Below are 24,132 nucleotides of genomic sequence, written 5' to 3'. Positions count from 1 at the left end.
GCCCCAAGCTCTGGAAACCTTATTTTGAAGGGGTGAGGATAAACTTCGTTTTCTTGGCACTAGACAGACTCCATGTGAAGCATGATGATTGATATCTAAATTCCTTCTCCATCTCCTGTTCTGCCACCAAGTCAGTGAGGGCCCCCACATCTAATTCAGCTCCCAAGGATGGTAGTTGCTTTAGGAAAGCAGAGGATGGTTATTTACTATGTTCTAGTTAAAAATATAAATGTATCAGTTTTAGAAAGAATGATAAGTTTCAAGATAGTACACTTGAATCTTCTCTATTTGCTTGGCATGAATCAAAAGTAGTAACTTACTTCATTTAAGAGATTTTTTCATATTTTCAATCCCAGTGGCATCAGACTTTTTTACACTGCTTCATTGTTTATTTAAATTGTAAATATTCTATGCCTCATACTTCTCCTAACAGCTTCTACTCATTACTAATATTTTTGCTATTATTTTTGGACTTAATAAGCAGTGACATAAATTTAAACGCTGGCTCCTCAAACAAAAATTTCAGATATAACTACATATCTTTTGCCAAATAAACAGATTTATACATGCAAATATTTTCCATGTCTTTTGAGCCTCTTCTTCCCTTTCCCTTTGGATCATTTCATTACAACTACTACACCATCTACTTGTATAACATATATTCATATTCACATCGTTCAAAAGTCAAATAGGTATATGAATCTACACAGTGGAAATTTTTATTCAATTTTTATTTTTAGCCACCCAGTTCCCCTATCTGGAAGTGGGTCATGTTGTCAGTTTTCATGTGAGTGTATATTTCCAGAGACATTCTATGCATATACAACCTACACACATTACATTTATACATACATACACACCCCCAACTATATATATATAAATATATATATAACTGTATTTCCTCCTCTTTTACAAAAATTGTTACAACATGCACAAGTTCTGCATCTTGCTTTTTTTCACTTAGCAAAATAGTGAAATAATCCCCATCTTCATGCATCCCTCATCCTTTTTTATGGCTGCATAGCATTCCACTGCATGGATGTGTCATGGTTTATAGAACCAGCCCCTTATGGATGGACAATTGGGACTGTTTCCATTCTTTTCTATTACAAACTGGACAACTGGGACTGTTTCTATTCTTTTCTATTACAAACAGTGCTGAAAAGCATAATTTGGTACACATTTCATTTTTCTCATGAGCCAATATATTGGTATGATATAGTCTGAGAAGTGGAATTGCTAAATTAAAGGTCATATGCTTTTGCAATTTTGATAGGAGTGGCCAAACTGTCCTCCACAAAGTTAGTCCAATGTGTCTGTCTTATATTCTTTTCTGAGAACAACCAATGTATTTGTTTTTTGTGGGTTTTTTATTGTTGTTGTTGTTTTTTCCTTTTACAGCTATACCCACAGCATAGGAGTTCCTAGGCTAGGGATTGAACTCAGGTCACAGCTGCAACCTACACCACAGTTGTGGCAATGCCAGATCCTTAACCCACCATGCCAGGCCAGGGATCAAACACGCACCTCTGCAACAACCCGAGCTGCTGCAGTTGGATCCTTAACCTGCTACACCACAGCGGGAACTCTCCCACCACTGTATTTAAATCACCCTGGCACATTTCTTTGCTTTCTACTCACCTGCCATATCCAGGGACCCTCTAATATCAGTAACTCTCATCTTACTTTGTCAAGCATGCATCGCATGAGGTATTTTGTTCTTATTCTGAATAACCTAAAAAAGAAAAAGGAAAGTAGAATCAAAAGGACTTGGATGTAAGTCTTGGCTAGACTCTTACATGCCTTGTGACATTGGGCAAATTACTCATCTACTCTGAGCCTAGTTTTCCTCATATAAAAAGTGGGATAAGGCTACCATCTCAAATGTTTTGTGAAAATGAAGAGAGGCACTGCATAAAAAGCTTCCAGTATTGTCCTGGCACACAGTAGGAATCCTGTAATTGATGGTTCGTTCCCTTCTCTGTCCTAGTCCTATTTTGGTTTCCTTTTTCTAAATTTTCAAAAAAAAATTTTGACCACACTCACAGCATTTGGATGTTCCCAGGCCAGGGAATGAACTCGTGCCACAGCAGTGACCAGAACCACTGCAGTGACAATGCCGGATCCTTAACCTGCTGCACCACAAGAGAAGTCCTGGTTTCCTTATTTTTCAAAAAGGAGCATAAGCTTTCTCAGAGTATAACATTATAAACTATGTGGAAATGTTTTATAAATTGTATGTGGTAGACAGAACCCTAAAGTGACCCCCCAGTGACTCACTCTCCTATATAATGTCTTCTCTTTGAATGTGGGAGGGAATTATAAATATAACATTCCCATGATTATTTGATGTTACAAGGCACAACTGACTTTAAGTCAACTCAGTGGAGCTGACCAATCCTGTGAGCCATTTAGAAGCAAAGAGTTTTCTCTAGCTAGTCACAGAGGAGAAGGCAGAATGACACTCACTGGCTGGCCTAGAACAGAGCATACTTTCATGTGAACTGCCTATGGCAGCCACATGGCCAGGAACTAGGGGCAGCCTCCAAAAGCTGAGAGCATTCCCCAGCTAATAGCAAGCAGGAAAAATGGGGTTCTAAGTCCTACAACCCCAAGGAACTCAATTCTGGAAGAGCATTTCAAGACCCTAATGAGAACCATAGTCCTGAATGGACACCTTGATGTCCATTCAGTGTGACTCTGAGCAAAAAATCCAAGCACATGCTATGCCCAGACTCTAACTTACAAAATTGTAAGATAATAAGTGTGTGTTGTTGTAAGCCACTAGGTTTGCAGAAACTTATTATGCAGCAATAGAAATCTAATACACTATATGAATCCTGTGTCTGGTGAGATAAACCAGTGATGAGACTGGAAACCAAAAGCTAGTATTTGCTCTCTTTCAGCATTATGCTACCATCATTTAATCTGAGTTTTAGTTGACTCAATGTTTCTCTTCCTTCTAGGAGCCAGCTGCCCCAAAGAGAAACATGTACATGGCACCATAATATTCCTTTCACATTTTTAGGGCCTTGCATTCACTAAATGCCCATTACTTGGGCAATTCAAATTTCATTTTTGATAGTTTAACTTTCCTAAATAAGGGAAAGCTTTTTTCCCTTCTTTTTCTTAAAACAATTTTTGATTCAACTGTAAGTAACTTAACTGGATTATATTTTGAATGGCAAAACCTGACCTTAAAAGCACTGACATGAGTTTTGGTTAAGTTTCATTCTATTTTTTTTTTTGTCTTTTTTTTTGCCATTTCTTGGGCTGCCCCTGCGGCATATGGAAGTTCCTAGGCTAGGGGTCGAATCGGAGCTGTAGCCACCGGCCTATGCCAGAGCCACAGCAAAGCGGGATCCGAGCTGCGTCTTCGACCTACACCACAGCTCAAGGCAATGCCGGATCGTTAACCCACTGAGCAAGGCCAGGATTGAACCGGCAACCTCATGGTTCCTGGTCAGATTCGTTAACACTGAGCCATGATGGGAACTCCCAGTTTCATTCTATTAATCAGAGATGGTAGAATTAACCCTCTCTCAGTCAAAGATTAGACTGCAGATTTCATGTTCTGATTTGCTTATTGTTCTTGATTATCCACTCTCTTTGCATATGTTCAGTGCATTTTCACTCTCTTATAATGATTCATTCTAAGCAAGATGAGTGGCCAGTAGTGAGTTTCCTGAAAAGAAATATATTAGGTGACTTGACTTTAACTGATATCAGTGATGTCCATGAGAACAAAATTATGAATCAGGAGAGCATGTAGAAGCTTAATTTGAAAGTTTATGAGGGGTATAAGACCAGCTATTATATGGTAACAATTATCTGAGAGATAAAACTGATAGATCCTATAAATGTTTTAAGTATGCTGGCTAAGACTTCTGAACTTTTAATATTATTGCCTTAGTCCAGTTTTTTTTACTGCTGAAAATTAAAACAATTATTTGTTAAAGATATATTTAATAAGAACAATGTAATGATCAGATATAACTTGACTAATTTTAAAAACTGAAAATATTTAGGACACAATATTTGTTTGAAATTTTATATTCACGATTTTGCATTCTAACATCAGATGATAACATGGGATCTTAGGCACTGAGCTATCTGTATGACTTAAAAAGAATTTAGTGCATGTGTGTCCATAATAATCTATCTCCCATATAGGACTCAATAGGGGAGAGCAAATTTCTAGATGATGCTGCTACTCTTGGTTGTTAACTTGATCAATTAATTGATTAGAACTTCTAATATAATGATAAAAGGTACTTATATTTATTGTTTTAATTATAAAGTTATTGACAGTTTAAAAATTCATTTTTTGGCCACACCCTTAACCCACTGCATTACAAGGGAACTTCCTAAAAATTCACTTTTAATAGCCTAACTTTCCTAAATAAGGGAACAAAAGTGCCAACGTAAGGCAGCCTGCTCCTCTAGTGGTCTAACAGACAGCATCTAGTTAAGAGACTTCGGCTGCTGCCTTCACACCTCATTTTCCCCTTTCAAGTGATTGTACAATTAATCCTCCTAACAGCTATTAACACTTGATTAAAAACAGGTGGATGGATCTTCATTCCACACATAAAACTCTCATACATAAAGAGGTTAATGATTTGCTGACAAGCCAGCCACAAAACTGGGCAGGCAGCCCTCATAGGTGCCCTCTTGGTCCAGAATTGTCTGCTCTCCACCATCACACTTGTCCTTTACAGTCATACTCGCAATAAAGTTAGTTTTCATTGTAAACCACATGTTTGTCTTGGGGATCAAACTGGAGAAATAGACAAAACAGGTCTTTTATCATATTGTTTTTTTTTTCATATTGTTCAAGTAGTCACTGGTCAATGTTGGTATTTACAAAATTATTTCTGTCTAGTATTTTGATCCCCTTTTGTCCCTCTACGTGAAGATGCTAAAAGGGAATGAAATGGTTTTTACTTTTGACAAATGCGTTTGGAATGCTGTTATAATAATAATATACAACTTTAAGGTGAAGGACTAACATGGGCTTACCCTCTCGATGGTATCAACATAGCTGAATACCAAAGAAAAGGTTTTCTATTACATGAGTACTTTGTGGAAGCGCGCTTCCTTTGTAACCATGTAAGTCCACTAAGCCACTGAGAGTTTTTAGCCATCTTGATTATAAAACAAGTCTCAGAATTTGAGGAAACATCAAAAAATCTTAGGACCACATTGTACAATCTGAGTAGCCCCACTGTCTTATAAAATTTAAAATGGAGGGAAGTAATTGTAGGCTCCACTTTGAAGATATCAAACATGAGAATTTCACTCAAGCTGCCTCCCCTTTTCTCCAGCTGGCAGCATCACCACTAGAATCACAAACAACAGCAGGTAATTTTAGCAGAATGTGTCTCATCCAAAAGAAAAAAAGAGTTTAGTTGTACCAACAGACAAGAAAACTCAACAATTAGGCAACAATTAACAAATAATGTGGCATGGGTTCTATAAAGGACAGTTGAAAATTGTAACTGAATTTGGAAAAATGCAAATTAACTTTGCTGGGAAAAATCTATCGAAAATACAGAAAACTTGTAGTTGTTTAAAGTGGTCAGGAAATGGAATGTTCTTATACATCAACATTTTGATTAATTGAGGTAGCATGGTGTTACATAAGGAAGTTTATGTAATTATGGGTCAGAAAATCAACTCTGCTTCTTAGCATAGCTATGCAATTTTTGTTCATTCACTTGACCTCTCTGAATTAGTTTTTTCACCTATAAAATAGGATGGCAGAGGGAGTAACACATATTCTTTTTATCTCGCAGAGTTATTACCAGCAACATATGTGACTGTGAAGTATAAAGTTCTGTCAACACCAAACATGGGGGTCCAGTTTTAAATCATTAGATTCAACTGGATATGACATGAAAGCTAAACTGTATATCAATACAGCTTTGATAAAGCAAGGGTGTGGCATTAATAAATCTCATTCCACAAACCCATAGGTACAAGAGATGATCTTTACATACATGTATCACAATGTTCATAGCAGCTCTATTTATAATAGCCGAGACATGGAAGCAACCTAAACGTCCATCAACACAGTAATGGATAAAGATGTAGTACATACATGCAATGGAATATTATTCAGCCATAAAAAATGAAATAATGCCATTTGCAGCAACATGGATGGACCTAAAAATTATTATACTGAGTGAAGTTAGTCAGACACAGAAAGACAAATATCATATGATATCACTTATATGTGGAATCTAAAAAAATGATACAGATGAATTTACATACAAAAGAGAAATAGACCTACAGACACAGAAAACAAACTTATGGTTACCCAAGGGGAAGGGGGGATAAATTAGGAGTTTGGGATTAAAATATATACACTAAAAATATATATTAACTATATAGTGTATAATATATACACTAATATATACTAATATATATATAAAATAGATAACCTACTGTATAAGCACTGGGAACTATATTCAACATCCTGAGATAAACCATAATGGAAAAGAATACAAAAAAGAGTACATCTATATATAACTGAATCACTCTGCTGTACAGCAGAAATTAACACAACACTGTAAATCAACTACATTTCAAATTTATTTTATTTTATTTATTTATTTAATCTTTTTGCCTTTTCTAGGGCCGCTCCAGCGGCATATGGAGGTTCCCAGGCTAGGGGTCGAATCGGAGCTGTAGCCGCCAGCCTATACCAGGGCCACAGCAACGCGGGATCCGAGCTGTGTCTGCGACCTATACCACAGCTCATGGCAATGCCGGATCCCTAACCCACTGAGCAAGGCCAGGGACCGAACCCGCAACCCCATGGTTCCTAGTCGGATTCGTTAACCACTGCACTAGGACGGGAGCTCCTATTTCAATTTTTAAAAAAGAAAATTAGACCATATAACCAAAAGAAAAAAAAAGTCACCTCAGTCATTTGGGAGTTGCCCCTCCTTAAAGGCTGTCATCATGTCTAGGATCTTACCCAAGGTCAAGGTACTCTGTGTGTGTGTGTGTGTGTGTGCGCGCGCGCGCGCGCGCACCTGTCCATCTGGTTCTTTGCGACTGGTCTACAGAGACCTCCGCTGGCCCTGACCAAATGGCACCCGCCCCTCTCTCTGGTCTTGTTCCCTCCCCAAGGATGTGGCTGAGGAGTGGGCACAGATCTCCTTGCTCTAGGGACTCATCAACTCTTACCTCTGCCAGTCTGGGAAATAGTTCTTCAGCAATTAGTGAGGGTGTGTTCGTGAGAGGAGGTGAGTTCAAGGTTCTTCTCCGCCATCTTGGCCCCTCTCCCACCTCAACAACCATTCCAAAACCACTGCGGGAAGAAGTGGGAAGCTCGAGATCCAAAACATGTAGCTGAAGGAGCAGGAAAAAAAATCACAAACGTGTCACAACTTGCAGGGAGTCAGCATGTCCTTTTGCTGGAATGGGACGACGAAGTCTCTGGAAGGTCGTTAGCTCTTCCAGGCTGCCACCTCTGAGTTGTCAGCAAAGCGTGAGATGGAGGCCCGAAGTTGTTTGGGATGGTCAAGGTTGGCATCAGGAAGGAGAGACGAGCAAGGGCAAACTGACCCCAGCCACACCCCTGGGTCCGACCCTAACGAACAGAATACAATGGCCGCTGCTCCGCTGCTTCTCTTCTGCCTCCTAGAATTTACACTGCCTGCTTTTGGGCAGACTCCAATCTCCCTCTCTAAGTCTCTAACCTCCGTCTCTGACAGGGAATTCCTTTTTTGTGTGGTGCCCAAATCTCTGTATGGAAACGCCTGGCGGCAAAGGGAGACTCGACTCGGGAGAGGCTCCTCAGAGCAGAAACTCGCTCTTTTCCCGCTTTTGGCGCCGGCAGTGCGCAGGCGCGTGGGTCGTGTGGGCGCCTAGTGCTCTCCAGGCATTGGCGCCACTCCCGCTCCCGCCGCGTCCCAGCACCTTATTATAAGAAGAGAGGGGGAAAAAAAAGGTATGAGGTATTTCTTTGAAGCTGTATTAAGAATGAGGATAAATAAAAACTTAGCCATAAAAAAGAATGAAATCATGCCATTTGCAGCAACATAAATGCAACGAGAGTTTACCGTAGTAAGTCAGAAAGGCTAATACCATGTCACTTATATGTTGAATCTAAAATATGGCACAAATGAACCTATCTACACAATAGAAACAGACTCACAGACATAGAGAACAGACTTGTGATTGCCAAGGGGGAGGGGGGTGGGATGGATGCAGAATTTGGGGTTGGTAGATGCAACTATTACACTTAGAATAGGTTAGCAATGAGGTCCTACTGTATAACACAGGGAACTATATCCAATCTCCTGGGATAGACCATGATGGAAAATAATACAAAAAAATATATGTATATATATATATGAGTCACTTTGCTGTACAGCAAAAATTGGCACATTGTAAATCAACTACAATTTTAAAAAATTATTTTAAAGAATGAGAATAAATTAAAACTAAGATGGTTCAAATTTCTCCACTGCAGCCACTGCAATTCAAAATTATCTGTTGTACAAGCATAGAGAACAGACTTGTGGTTTCCAGGGGGGAGGCAGGGAGAGGGCTGGATTGGGAGTGGGGATTAGCAGATGCTGTTACATATATAAGTGAAATATATGGTATGTGAGTTACATCTCAATAAAAATGTATAGCTATAAAATATGTGAAGATGTATGAATATCACAGTCTAACTAGAAAAGACTAAGAAAAATGAAATAAAAGTGTATTAATCAACTATAATAATTTTTTTAAAAAAATCTAAAAAAAGTGTATCATCTTGTATGTATATGAAAAAATAGTTCAACATCACCATCTATCTGGACTTAGCAATTATCATACTAAGTGAAGTAAATCAGACACAGAAAGACAAACATCATATGATATCACTAATATGTGGAATCTGAAATGACGCAGATGAGCTTATCTACAAACCAGAAACAGACTCACAGACGTAACAGACTTGTGGTTGCATGGGGGAGGGGCATTGGAGAGAGAGGGACTGGGAATTTGGGATTAACAGATGCAAAGTACTATATATAGAAGGAATAAACAAGATCCTATTGTGTAGCACAGGGAACCATATTCAATCTCCTGTAATAAACCATACCGGATATGAAAAAGAATATATATATGTACAACTGAGTCCCTTTGTTGTACACAGAAACTTACACAGTATCATAAATCAACTATACTTCAATAAAATAAATTTTTATAAATAAACATAAATAAGCATACTTCACTAAAATATTTTTTTTTAATTTTTTATTACTCAAATGAATTTATAACATCTGTAGTTGTATAATGATCATAACAATCTGATTTCACAGGATTTCCATCCCACAGCCCAGGCACATCCCCCCACCCCCCAAACTGTCTCCTCCAGAGACCATAAGTTTTTCAATACGTGTGAGTCAGCATCTGTCCTGCAAAGAAGTTCAGTCTGTCCTTTTTTCAGATTCCACATGTCCGTGAAAGCATTGGATGTTGGTGTCTCATTGTATGGCTGACTTCACTTAGCATGATCATTTCTAGGTCCATCCATGTTGCTGCAAATGCCAGTATTTCATTCCTTTTAATGGCTGAGTAATTCCATTGTGTATATGTACCGCATCTTCTTGGTCCACTCCTCCGTCGATGGACATTTAGGTTGTTTCCATGTCTTGGCTTTTGCAAATAGTGCTGCAGTGAACATCGGAGTATATGTGTCTTTGCAAGTCATGGTTTTCTCTGGGTAGATGCCCAGGAGTGGAATTGCTGGATCAAATGGTAGTTCTATGTTTAGTTTTCTGAGGAATCTCCATCCTGTTTTCCACAGTGGTTGCACCCATTTACACTCCCACCCACAGTGTACTAGGGTTTCTTTTTCTCCACCCCCTCTCCAGCACTTATTGTTTGTAGACTTCTGGCTGGTGTAAGGTGGTACCTCAGAGTGGTTTTGATTTGCATCTCTCTACTAATGAGTGATGTTGAACATCTTTTCATGTGTTTCTCGGCCATCTGTGTGTCGTCTCTGGAGAACTGTCTGTTTAGATCTTCTGCCCATTTTTTGATAGGCTTGTTTGTTTTTTTGGTATGGAGCTGCAGAAGGTGTTTATAAATTTTGGAGATGAATCCCTTGTCAGTGGATTCACTTGCAAAGATTTTCTCCCATTCTGTGGGTTGTCTTTTTGTGTTGTTTAGGGTTTCCTTTGCAGTGCAGAAACTTTGAAGTTTTGAGTAGGTCCCATTTGTTTATTTTTGGTTTTGTTGTCAATACTCTTAAGAGGTGGATCTGAGAAGATGTTGTTGTCGTTTATGTCAGAGAGTGTTTGGCCTATGTTTTCCTCTAGGAGTTTTATAGTGTCTGGTCTTAAATCTAGGTCTTTCATCCATTTGGAGTTTATTTTTGTGTATGGTGTTAGGGAGTGTTCTAATTTCATTCTTTTCTATGTCGCTGTCCAGTTTTCCCAGCACCACTTATTGAACAGGCTGTCCTTTCTCCATTGTATCTTCTTGCCTCCTTTGTCATAAATGAGATGGCTGTAGGTGTGTGGGTTGAATTCTGGGCTTTCTATCCTGTTCCACGGATCTATATTTCTGTCTTTGTGCCAGTACCATACGGTTTTGATGACTTTTGCTTTGTAGTATAGTTTGAAGTCCGGGAGCTTGATTCCTCCAGCTCCATTTTTCTTTTTCAGGATGGCTTTGGCTATTCTGGGTCTGTTGTGCTTCCACACAAATTTTGAAATATTTTGTTCAAGTTCTGTGAAAAATGTCCTTGGTAATTTGATAGGGATTGCATTGAATCTGTAGATTGCCTTAGGTAGTATAGTCATTTTGATAATATTAACTCTTCCAATCCATGAGCATGGTATATCTTTCCATCTGTTTGTGTCATCTTTGATTTCTTCCATCAGTGGCTTGTAGTTTTCAGAGTACAGGTCTTTTGTCTCTTTAGGTAGGTTTACTCCTAGGTATTTTATTCTTTTGGATGTGAAAGTAAACGGGATTGCTTCCCTAATTTCTCTTTCTGATCTTTCATTGTTAGTGTATAGAAACACTGTCGATTTCTGTGTATTGATTTTGTATCCTGTGACTTTGCCAAATTCGTGGATGAGCTCTAACAGTTTTCTGGTAGAGTCTTTAGGATTCTCTAGGTATAGTATCATGTCATCTGCAAATAGTGATAGTTTTATTTCTTCCTTTCCAATTTGGATTCCTTTTACTTCTTTTACTTCTCTGATTGCTGTGCCTAGGACTGCCAGAACTATGTTGAAGAGTAGTAGTGAGAGTGGACATCTTTGTCTTATTCCTGATCTCAGCAGGAATTTTTTCAGCTTTTCACCGTTGAGAATGATGTTAGCTGTGGGTTTGTCATATATGGCCTTTATCATGTTGAGGTAGTTTCCGTTATGCCCACTTTCTGAAGGGTTTTTATCAGAAATGGGTGTTGGTGGGAGTTCCCATCGTGGCGCAGTGGTTAACGAGTCCGACTAGGAACCAAGGTGTTGTGGGTTCGGTCCCTGCCCTTGCTCAGTGGCTAAACGATCCAGCGTTGCTGTGAGCTGTGGTGTAGGTTGCAGACGCGGCTCAGATCCCGTGTTATTGCGGCTGTGGTGTAGGCCAGTGGCTACAGCTCCAATTCAACCCCTAGCCTGGGAACCTCCATATGCCACAGGAGCAGCCCAAAGAAATAGCAAAAAGACAACAAAAAAAAAAAAAAGAAAGAAAGAAAGAGAAAAGAAATGGGTGTTGGGCTTTGTCAAAGGCTTTTTCTGCGTCTACTGAGAGGATCATACGGTTTTTATTCTTCAGTTTGTTAATGTGGTGTATCACACTGATGGATTTGCAGATATTGAAGAACCCTTGCATCCCTGGGGTAAATCCCACTTGATCATGATGTACAGTCCTTTTAATGTATTGTTGGATGCGGTTTGCTAGCATTTTGTTGAGGATTTTTGCATCGATGTTCATCAGTGAAATTGGCCTGTAGTTTTCTTTTTTTGTGGAATCTTTGCTGGTTCTGGTACCAGGGTGATGGTGGCCTCATAGAATGAGTTTGGGAGTATCCCTTCCTCTGCAATTTTTTGAAATAGTTTCAGAAGGAGAGGTGTTACCTCTTCTCTAAATGTTTGACAGAATTTGCCTATGAAGCCATCTGGTCCTGGACTTTTGTTTGTTGGAAGTTTTTTAATCACAGTTTCAATTTCAGTTCTTGTGATGGGTCCATTCATCTCTTCTATTTCTTCTTGGTTTAGTCTTGGAAGATTGTACTTTTCTAAGAATTTGTCCATTTCTTCTAGGTTTTCCATTTTATTGGCATATAGCTGCATATAGTAGTCTCTCATGATCCTTTGCATTTCTGTGATGTCCGTTGTTACTTCTCCTTTTTCATTTCTAATTTTATTGATTTGAGTCCTCTCTCTTGTTTGCTTGATAAGTCTGGTTAGGGGTTTATCAATTTTGTTGATCTTTTCAAAGAACCAGCTTTTCATTTCATTGATCTTTTCTATGATTTTCTTTGTTTCTATTTCATTCATTTCTCCTCTGATCTTTATTATTTCTTTCCTTCTACTAACTTTAGGGCTTGTCTGTTCTCTCTTGAGCTGCTTTAGATGTAAAGTTAGCTTGTTTATTTGAGCTTTTTCTTGTTTCCTGAGGTGGGCTTGTATTGCTATAAACATTCCTCTTAGAACGGCTTTTGCTGCATCCCATAGGGTTTGGAGTGTCGTATCTTTGTTGTCATTTGCTGCCTGGTATTTTTTAATTTCCTCTTTGATTTCTTCAGTGATCCATTGGTTGTTTAGTAGCATGTTGTTTAGTCTCCACATGTTAGTGTTTTTTGCAGTTTTTTTCTTGTTGTTGATTTCCAGTCGTATAGCATTGTGGTCAGAGAAGATGCTTGATATGATTTCAATTTTCTTAAAGTTACTGAGGTTGGATTTGTAGCCCAGGATGTGCTCAGTCTTCGAGAATGTTCCATGTGCACTTGAGAAGAATGTGTATTCTGTTGCTTTTGGATGGAATGTCCTATAAATATCTATTAAGTCCATCAGGTCTAATGCTTCATTCAGGACCTGTGTTTCCTTACTGATTTTCTGTCTGGTTGATCTGTCCATTGCTGTAAGTGGGGTGTTAAAGTCCCCCACTATGATTGTGTTATTGTCGATTTCTCCTTTTAAGGTTGTTAGCAGTTGCCTTATATATTGTGGTGAGCCTGTGTTGGGTGCGTAGATATTTAAAATTGTTATATCATCTTCTCAGATTGATCCTTTGATCATTATGTAATGTCCTTCTTTGTCCCTTAAAATATTCTTCATTTTAAAGTCTATTTTGTCTGATATGAGTATTGCCACTCCAGCTTTCTTTTGATCCCCATTTGCATGGAATATTTTTTTCCATCCTCTCCCTTTCAATTTGTATGTGTCCCTAGAAGTGAAGTGGGTCTCTTGAAGACAGCATATATATGGGTCTTGTTTTTGTATCCATTCAGCCAGTCTAGGTCTTTTGGCTGGGGCGTTTAGTCCATTCACATTTAAGGTAATTATTGATATGTATGTTCTTATAGCCATTTCATTAATTACTTTGGATTTGTTTTTACTGCTCATTTTCCTTTCCTTCTTCTCTTGTTCTTTTCTGCCTAGAGAAGTTCCTTTAGTATTTGTTGTAAGGTTGGTTTAGTGCTGCTGAATTCTCTCAGCTTTTGCTTATTGTGAAGGTTTTGATTTCTCCTTCACATCTGAATGAGAGCCTTGCTGGGTAGAGTAATCTTGGTTGGAGGTTTTTTCCTTTCATCACGTTAATATATCATGCCACTCTCTTCTGGCCTGCAGAGTTTCTGTTGAAAAATCTGCCGATAGCCTTATCGGGTCTCCCTTATATGTTACTTGTTACTTTTCCCTAGCTGCTTTCAAGATTTTCTCTTTGTCTTTAATTTTACTCAGTTTGATTAATGTGTGTCTTGGTGTATTCCTCCTTGGGTTTATTTTATATGGTACTCGTTGTGCTTCCTGGATTTGAGTGAGTGATTCCTTCCCCATGTTAGGGAAGCTTTCGGCTACTATCTCTTGGAATATTTTTTCTGTCTCCTTCTCTCTCTCTTCTCCTTCTGGCACCCCTATAATACGGATGTTGGTGCGTTTCACGTTGTCCCAGAGTTCTCTGAGACTCTCTTCATTTGGTTTCAATCTTTTTTCTCTTTTCTGTTCTGCATCCGTAATTTCCACTAATCTGTCCTCCACCTCGCTTATTCGTTCTTCTGCCTCCTGTATTCTGCTGTTGGCTGCTTCTAGTGAATTTTTTAGTTCAGTTATTATATTTTGCATCTCTTCTTGCTTAAGTTTTATGTCTTGTATCTCTTTGCTCAGTGTTTCCTGTAAGTTATCCATTTTTGCCTCCAGTTTATTTCCAATGTCTTGCATCATCTTTAGCATCAACAGTCTAAAGTCTTCTTCCTGGAGGCTGAGAATCTCCTGGTCACTTAGCTGTTTTTCTGGGGTTTTACCTTTCTCCCTCATCTGAGTTATAGTTCTCTGTCTTTTCATTTTTATAGGTTTTTGGTGTGGTGACCTTCTTACAGATAATAGAGCTGTAGCCTCTCTTACTTCTGATGTCTGCCCCCCTGTGGCTGAAGTCATTATGGGGGGGCTTGCTGTAGGCTTCCTGATGGGAGGGGTTGATGCCTGCCCACTGGTAGGTGGAGCCGATTCTAATCCCTCTGGAGGGTGAGGCTTAGACTCTGGATGGGATTAGAGGCATCTGTGTGCCTGAGGGGTCTTTAGGCAGCCTGTTTACTGAGGGGTGGGGTTGTGATCCCACCTGGATTGTTGTTTGCCCTGGGGCTTCTCAGCTGCTGACTGACTGTCAGGTGGGGCCAGATTATCCCAAAATGGCCACCTCCAGTGAAAGGCACTGCTGCTGAATATTCCCGAGAGCTTTGCTTTCAATGTCCTTCCCTCACAACAAGCCACGTTCATCCCTGTTTTCCCAGGATGCCCTCCAAGAACTGTGGTCAGGTTTGACCCAGATCCTTATGGAGACTTTGCTTTGTCCTGGGACTCAGTACATGTGAAAGTCCGTGTGTGCCTTTTAAGAATGGGGTCTCCATTTCCCCTAGTCCTTCTGGAGCTCCTGTGCACAAGCCCCACTGGCCTTCAATGCCAGATGCTCTGGGGCTCTTTCTCCCAGTGCCAGATCCCCACACGTGAGACTTTGATGTGTGGCTCAGAACTCTCACTCCTGTAGGTGAGTCTCTGTGAACCAGTTAGTTTCCAGTCTGTGGGGCTTCCCACCTGGGAGGTATGGGGTTGTTTATGTCGGGAAATCGCCCCTCCTACCTCTTGATGTGGCCTCCTCTTTTTCTTCTGGAGTAGGGTATATTTTTTAAGGTTTCTGGTCCATTTGGGTGAAGAGTGCTCAGTCTTTAGTTGTGAATTTTGTTGTTTTTAGGAGAGAAGTTGAGCTCCAGTCCTTCTATTCAGCCATCTTAATCCCGTCTAGGGATAGTTCCTTGTAAAGTTGGAGCTGCCCAAGCTCTTGGTAGAGATATTTTCCTTCACGTTCATGAGTGGACAAGTCCTGTGCTCATATGATGTAATAGGTAGTAAGTGGAAACAATTAATGGCCCCTATGTAGCACCTCAGATTTGGGACACCTGGATCCTACAATATATTTTTAAGTGCTAATATTATCTATGGTACATTTAACCCACTTGTACAGCCTTAAAACAATCCTTAATTCATATGAACCTAATCCAGTTTAAGTCAGACCCATTCTGTCCCAGGGCAGTCCAGTTTCTAAGCCCTACTCCTACACCAAAATGTATTCAGAATCCAACCAGAGCTTTTCACCTCTACTGCTATCCCATTTGTTCCAAGCTGTTATCTTTTTATCATTTCACTCCTGGATTGTTGCCATAGCCTCTCACTGGCCTCCCTGCTTCCACACAAGCCCCTCTATGGTCTATCATCTACATAGCAGCCAGAAGGAACCTATTAAAATAAGCCAGATCATGTCAGTCCTCTGGTCAAAATCCTCCAGGAAGTTCCTGTGTGGAGCATCAGGTTAAGGATCTGACGTTTCTGCAGTTGTTGTGCAGGTCACAACTGTGGTGTGGGTTCAGTTCCTCTCCCAGGAACTTCAGCATGCCACAGGCATGGCCAAAAAACTATGTCTGGATACTTAAAATGGAGCATGACAATGGGAGAAAAAATTATGTATACATGTATGTGTAACTGGGTTCCCATGCTGTACAGTGGGGGAAGAAAATTGAGTTGGGGAAATAACAATAAAAAAAATAAAATTAAAAATTTAAAAAAAATCCTCCAATGGTTCTTCACTCTTATCAAAGTTCCAATAGCAGCCTGCAAGGACCTACATGACCCGACTAGCTACTTCTGTGCACTCCTGTCATACCCTTGTCCTTCTTATATGTTTTTCTGTAGCCACACGGGTCCCTGAATGTTTGCTAAGCATGTTTCCATCTCAGGGTCTTTGCAAATTCTGTTCTTTCTGCCTAGAATGCTTTTCCTTTTTACATATGCATGGCTTACTTCCTTACCTCCCACTCAAATGGCACCTTATCAGTGAGGTCTTCCCTGACACCGTATTTAAAATTGCAGCCCCAGGAGTTCCTGTTGTGGCTCAGCAGTTAACGAACCCAACTAGCATCCATGAGGATTCAGGCTTGATCCCTGGCCTCATTCAGTGGGTTAAGGATCCAGCGTTGCCGAGAGCTGTGATATAGGTCACAGACATGGCTCGGATCCCAAGTTGCTGTGGCTGTGGCTGTGGTGTAGGCCTACAGCTGCAGCTCCGATTGAACCCCTAGCCTGGGAACCTCCATATGCCACAGGTGCGACCCTAAAAAGACAAAAAAGAATAAAATTGCAGCCCCATTCCTGCGGTCTATCCCCCTTTTCTACTTCATTTTTTCCACAGCATTTATAACCACTTAACATATAATATAATTCAACTTTTTATCACCTGTCTCTCTCCCCTTTCCCCAGAATGCACACTCCTGAGGGCAGGGGTTTTTTTCCTCCCTTGCTGTATTTTGCCTGTCTAGCTTGGGAGGGGCTTCAGTGGTCTTTGCTTGTAACCAGCCCAGGTTCTTCTCAGGTTTGGTCTTGTGTTTTGGAAGATTCATCATATTTGTCTAGTTTGGAGGACTCAGGCTTCTAGAGGAGCCCCAGAGTTCAACATTTTTCAATTCCTTTGGCTCCTCCATAACATTCCCATCCCTATGACCAAGATTTGAGTCTTTTCCTGAGTTCCCATCATGGCTCAGTGGTAATGAATCTGAGCCATGCATCCATGAGGTTGTGGGTTCGATCCCTGGCCTTGCTCAGTGGGTTAAGGAGCCAGTGTTGCTGTGAGCTATGGTATAGGTCGCAGATGCGGCTTGGATCTGGCATTGCTGTGGCTGTGGTGTAGGCCCTTGGCTTCAGCTCCGATTCAGCCCCTAGCCTGGGAACCTCCATAGGCCACGGGTGCACCCAAGGAGGACGAGAAAAAAAAAAAAAAAGTTCTGAGTCTTTTCCAGTTACGGCATTCATTTTAACCCAAGGGACTCAGCATAGCACAGACGCCAGATTGTTTGGCTAGGCTCACAGCTGCATCAGCTGGGCTCACAAATTGGCCCCTCATTTGGGTCCCAGTAGACTCAGACCGCCAGCATGTTCAGTCAGTTACGGTTTAAAATCAGTAGTGGAAGTCTTTCCAAACATTTCTTTTTCATTGAAGTTCCTTTTCTAACAACTCCTCATGAAAATAGTGTTAGTCTTGGTTCTGGAGTGGCAGCAGCCAAAAGGGAAATCATATTTTCACCAGGTCCTCTTCAAAGCCAACATGGAAATGGAGTGAGGACTGTAATAGGTTTACTGGGGGTAAAGCATATGAACGATAAAAGGGGGTTGAAATAGGAGTAGGCAGGAGTTCCCGTCGTGGCATAGCGGAAACAAATCCGACTAGTATCCATGAGGACGTGGGTTCAATCCCTGGCCTTGCTCAGAAGGTTGGGGATCCAGTGTTGCCGTGAGCTGTGGTGTAAGTTGCAGATGCAGCTCGGATCCCCCATGGCTGTGGGTGTGGTGTAGGCCGGCAGCTGTAGCTCCAATTTGACCCCTAGCCTGGGAACCTCCATACACCAAGGGACCCTGAAAAGCAAAAAAAATAATAATAATAATAATAATTAAAAATAAACAACAACAAAAAGAAAAGAAATAGGATTGGGCAGGAAAGCCTGGAGATTGAGATACAAATACAAAGTATTTGCTCTGGAACAAAGATTGCCATTAGAAGAGTCCCACATTGGGCAGAAATAGCCAGTCCTTGGACTTCCCCTGTGCTGAGTGCCCCTAGCTGGGGCTGTCTGAGAAGAGCTTGGCCTCAGCTCCAAGGCTGAAGTGGATCCTGAAGGCATTATAAGCGTTCCTGTCGTGGCTCAGTGGTTAACAAATCCAACTAGGAACCATGAGGTTTTGGGTTTGATCCCTGGCCTCGCCCAGTGGGTTAAGGATCCGGCGTTGCCGTGAGCTGTGGTGTGGGTCGCAGACACGGCTCTGATCTGGCGTTGCAGTGGCTGTGGTGTAGACCGGTGGCTATAGCTCCGATTCGACCCCTAGCCTGGAAACTTCCATATACTGCAGGTATGGCCCTAAAAAGACAAAAAACAAAACAAAACAAAAACAACCTGAAGGCATTATAGCTGTAGGCTCTCAGTTGATTGAGCTCCCTGGCCCTGAATGGCAAGTTCTTTCTTTTTTTTTTTTTTTTTTTGGTCTTTTTGCTATTTCTTTGGGCCGCTCCCTCGGCATATGGAGGTTCCCAGGCTAGGGGTCCAATTGGAGCTGTAGCCACCGGCCTACGCCAGAACCACAGCAACGCGGGATCCGAGCCGCGTCTGCAACCTACACCACAGCTCACGGCAACGCCGGATCGTTAACCCACTGAGCAAGGGCAGGGACCGAACCCACAACCTCATGGTTCCTAGTCAGATTCGTTAACCACTGCGCCACGACGGGAACTCCGCAAGTTCTTTCTTGAAGAGTGCTCTGAGCAGCACGCTTCCATTACGACCACACACTCACTTAAATGTTATTTTTACTACCCTGACCTCCAAATTGGTCCATGGTGGGTTAGAGGGAAGTAGAAACATGGAAGTCAGACTTATATAATAGTCCACTGCATTTGGGGGATGTCAGCCTGACCTCAGTTGGCTAAGGATTTCTTTTCTTTCTTCTTTTCCCTCTATTCTGGGGGGAGACAAGAACCAATAACTAACTGGCCTTTGTGAATTGCTGGAAAAAACTGGCTCAAAATAGGAACTTTGGAGCATTAACTAAATCCTTATCTTTTACTGACAGGGTGATCCAGGGCTACGGGAGAGCACCAATCCTGTTTACATATTTTAAACTATCTCTCACAACTAATGCAAATCAAATGCTTCAAAATTTTAAATCATCCCCACTAGTGTACACTTCAAACAACAAACCAACACTGGCAGTTATTACATCATCTTTAAAAAAAGCCACTCTTGTAATCAATTAAACTCATTACACCTGAATAATCATTACTAATGATGTATAATTTAAATAATCTCTGCAAGATGATTTATTTATGATTGTCAGGCCTACTAACAATTTTCCACAGCAGCACTCGGTAGAATCTGACATAGTTTCCTACTGAAGCTGTTTTAAACCTTAGGGAGTTTTGTACTGCTCTGGGACACACTATTACAGACAGGAAGAGCAGCCCATGGAAATTACTTAAGTGCCTCGCTTGTCCTTATCTTCCTTCAGCTGGGCATTCTGGAAGAAATTTGTCTCTTTCTTGCTATTCTATACTTAAGCCACCAGATACAATCCCTAGTTCACTCAGCCTTATTTTTGGCTACCAGGTACTGCAAATCCTCCTCCTTGATGAGTGCCCATTCAGAGACCCTTGACACAGCTGCCTATAATTTTAGGGGTTGTTTGCCACCAATACCTGGACCACCATTTTCCCATCCTGGGACTGGGAGCACCTCACAGTCTTGCCATCACTCCACATTTTCTCTCAAGATCGATTGTATGCAACTTCACTCCTGTTTAGGCATGTTTGATAGCAAGAGATAGAAATCTAATCACATTAGCTTGAAGTGAAGGAGGATTTATTGTAACATTAAATGCTACAATCTCATGGGCACTCGAGGATAAGAACTGGATTATAGCCAGGCCACACAGAAATGGGAACTGGGAGTTCCCGTAGTGGCGCAGCGGAGATGAATCTGACTAGGAACCATGAGGTTACGGGTTCGATTCCTGACCTCACTCAGCGGGTTGAGGATCCCGCCGTTGCCCTGAGCTGTAGTGTAGGTCACAGATGTGGCTCGGATCTGGCATTGCTGTGGCTCTGGTGTAGGCTGGCAGCTACAGCTCTGATTAGACCCCTAGCCTGGGAACCTCCATATGCTGTGGGTGTGGCCCTAAAAAGCCAAAAAAAAGAAAGAAAGAAAGAAAGAAAGAAAGAAATGGGAACTGGGATGTCATCCACCATAGGGGGGTCTTTCCCACTCTTGGGGAGCCACAGCACAATTTCAACGCTTGGCAGGATTGCTTGATCTATCTCTTGTGGCTTTTTCACACCTCCAGAGCTTCAGCTCATGTATGGTGTTGGCTTGCCATGGCACTGACTCCTGCCCTCTCTCTACTTGATTCTGTTTCCAAGATTCAGTCTCCCAGTGTTCAATTCCTGAATTAAGTTTCATAGGGTTCCAATTCTCAGGAGAAAGTCAGGTGTAAACCCCTGGTCCAAAAACATGTGACTAGATAGGGATAACATTTCTATGGTGGAAGATGAATCAGGTTGTGTAAGAAGAAAAGATGGGTGGCAAGACAATGATTGGCATGTCAAGTGCAAGTTGGGATCCAGTTTATGGAGTCCCACTGAGCAGTTAGAAAGAAGTATAGGAATTTGCCTAAATACTTAGAATAATTTAATTATCAAGAGATAGTGTGGCATAATGATTAAAAGCGTAGACTCCAGGGAGTTCCCATTGTGGAGCAGTGGCAATGAATCTGACTAGTATCCATGAGGATGCGGGTTCGATCCCTGGCCTCACTCAGTAGATCCTACATTGCTGTGGCTGTGGTATAGACCAGCAGCTGTAGCTCCCATCTGACTCCTAGCCTGGGAACTTCCATATGCCACAGATGTGGCCCTAAAAAGAAAAAAAAAAGCATAGATTGTAGAGTAAGATTTATAATCTATGTGACCTTGGATATGTTATTTAACTTCTCTGTATCTCAAGTTCGTCATTGATAGAATGGAGATAATGATACTCATAGTGCTATTGTCCCTTAATATGTGTAAAATACTTAGAATAGTGCCTGGCTTGTATTAAGTGATAAACAAGCTTCAGTTATTATGTTCTTAACTACATTCTTCTTAGAGTTCCTTACTGAGTAGCAGTATAAACTGTTACATTTTATTTATTTATTTATTTATTTATTTATTTATTTTTTGTCTTTTGTTGTTGTTGTTGTTGTTGTTGCTATGTCTTGGGCCGCTCCCGCGGCATATGGAGGTTCCCAGGCTAGGGGTCGAATCAGAGCTGCAGCCACCGGCCTATGCCAGAGCCACAGCAACTCGGGATCCGAGCCGCGTCTGCAACCTACACCACAGCTCACGGCAATGCTGGATCGTTAACCCACTGAGCAAGGGCAGGGACCAAACCCGCAACCTCACGGTTCCTAGTCGGATTCATTAACCACTGTGCCACGACGGGAACTCCTAAACTGTTACATTTTATTATTCAAATGTTATTACCACAAAAATAAATATTATTTGTATTATCGACATCAATTGGTTGACAAAGGGTTGTGGAGACAGGTAAGTTCAGTTTCACGACTATTTGGGGTATTTGTTATTTGGCACAGCCAAGTATTTAATATTTGAGTTATATAAGTACTAATTTTGGAGTTCCTGCTGTGGAATCTGATTGCAGCAGCTTGGGTCCCTGCAGAGGCACAGGTTTAATCCCCAGCCCAGCACAGTGTCTTAAAAGGATCCCAAGTTGCCACAGCCGTGGCTCGGATTCAATCCATTGCTTGGGAACTTCAATATGCTTCAAGTGCAGCCATATTTTAAAAAAAAACAGATTTTTGTTATATTTGTATACCGTTTATCCTACTAGTTAATATTTTTCTTTAATTCATTTAAATGTAGAAAATCTTAAGTACATTTCCCTAAAAGAGAAAATACTTTATCATTACACTAAGTACCCTGTATCACTTGCCTTAAATAGAAGATAACCATAGATATAAATACAATGAAAACATCACAGTTTTACTAAAGTCTAACTAGATAACACTTTCTAGCTCAGGGCTTGAAGTTGGCTTTCTGTAAAAAAAAAAAAAAAAAAAAAAATCGGCAAGTGTTAGAGGATATTAAAGACCAGTCCTGGATTGAAACTTTGGTAGTGATACAATCAGAGGATTAAAAACAATGCAGCAGGGAATGATGCCTTGCTCTGTGGCTTAATGTTATTGAATGGTGGGCATGAGGCCTGCCAAAGCCATCCCTGAAACTCTCTCTCGTACTTCCACTACTCCAAGATCTACACAATAATAAACCACTGTTCTGGAGGCACTAAAAGCCTATAAGTAGGAAGAAGAGGAGGAATGGTGCTTTATTCTTTTTTCCTCCATTTTCTCTACAGGAGAGTTCCACCTCGAGCAAAGTGGAGCATCTGGAGTTCAAATCATTTTGTCAACATTTACTAGTCTTAGAAGTTACTTATTATCTCCTGTTTCCTCACCTGTAGAGAATGTGTGCCTGTGGGTGTGGGGGTGTGTGTGTGTGTGTGTGTGTGTGTGTGTGTTGGGGGGAATAAGAGTATCTAACTTACAGAGTTACTGTGAAAATTAATTACAACCACATATAAGGAGTGCTTAGCACGTCTTGACTATAGCAAGCCCTAATGATATATATGTTTTGTATTATAAATGAGATTGCATGTTTACTGATTCGCTTTTTTTTTTTTTTTTTGTCTTTTTAGGGCTGCACCTGTGGCATATGGAGGTTCCCAGGCTAGGAGTCGAATTGGAGCTGTAGCTGCCGGCCTACACCACAGCCACAGCAACTCGGATCCCAGCCGTGTCTGGGACCTATGCCACAGCTCATGGCAACACTGGATCCCCAACCCACTGAGTGAGGCCAGGGATCAAACCCCCAACCTCATGGTTTCTAGTCGGATTCGTTAACCACTGAAGCCACAACAGGAACTCCCCGCTTTTTATTCCTAACAATAACTTACAATTCTCTCTCCATGTGACTTCATATAAATTTACTTCATTCTAAAAATGGCTGCATAGGAGTTTCCTCTATGGTGCAATGGGATTGGTGGCTTCTCTGCAGCACCAGGACACAGGTTCAATCCACAGCCCTGCACAGTGGGTTAAAGGATCTGGCATTGACACAGCTGTGTCATAGGTTGCAACTGCAGCTTGTATCTGATCCCTTGCCTGGGAACTCCATATGCTGTGGGGTGGCCAAGAAAAAAGAAATAAAATAAAATGGGCTGGAGTTCCCGTCGTGGCGCAGTGGTTAACGAATCCGACTAGGAACCATGAGGTTGCGGGTTCGGTCCCTGCCCTTGCTCAGTGGGTTAACGATCCGGCGTTGCCGTGAGCTGTGGTGTAGGTTGCAGACGCGGCTCGGATCCCGCGTTGCTGTGGCTCTGGCGTAGGCCGGTGGCTACAGCTCCGATTCATCCCCTAGCCTGGGAACCTCCATACGCCGCAGAAGCAGCCCAAGAAATAGCAACAACAACAACAAAAAAGACAAAAAGACAAAAAAATTAAAAAATAAAATGGGCTGCATAGAACCCCAAAATATGTATACTCTATATTTCCTTTGACCAGTCTTTTGTTGGGGAACATTCAGGTTGTTTTGTGTGTGTGCATGTATGTGTCTTCCTTTTATAAGTCAGGGGATTGAGGCTCAAAGAGGTTAAGGCTCCCAGAGTACAGCAAAGCCACACCATGTCCTCTGCCTCTGTACTCTGGACCAATGTCAACAGTAGCTTCATCCCTGCCAATGGCAATGTCCTATCTCCATATGCCAGAAATATCAGCTGTCCCTAAGTGTCAGATTCCTGAGCTGGAGTCA

General features: G+C 41.3%; 1 protein-coding gene across 7 annotated transcripts in view; it reads right to left on the bottom strand.

The window, feature by feature from the left end:
* LOC146394562 (uncharacterized) overlaps positions 1 to 24,132 on the bottom strand; it is a 965,202-nt gene that overhangs the window by 917,131 nt on the left and 23,939 nt on the right. For 5 of the 7 annotated variants that reach the window (XR_014835332.1, XR_014835329.1, XR_014835331.1 and 2 more), the window contains exons 2-3: positions 7,198 to 7,932; positions 1,642 to 1,735 (exon numbers count right to left, since the gene is read on the bottom strand). Coding sequence is in view for 2 of the 7 variants with exons in the window: in XM_085007853.1 (XP_084863979.1) it covers positions 1,691 to 1,735; positions 7,198 to 7,362 (210 nt within the window). In the remaining 5 variants the exon portion in view is untranslated. The remainder of the gene's footprint in view (positions 1 to 1,641; positions 1,736 to 7,197; positions 7,933 to 24,132) is intronic. The other 2 variants (XM_085007853.1, XM_085007854.1) reach the window with 1 other exon arrangement.

Source organism: Sus scrofa, chromosome X, assembly GCF_054392235.1.
Source record: "Sus scrofa isolate SSC_HxYL_T2T_F1_AM1 chromosome X, Sscrofa_HxYL_maternal_Yorkshire_Landrace_v2.0, whole genome shotgun sequence".
NCBI classification, from domain to species: Eukaryota; Metazoa; Chordata; class Mammalia; order Artiodactyla; family Suidae; genus Sus; species Sus scrofa.
This window is presented reverse-complemented; position numbering and strand designations above follow the sequence as displayed.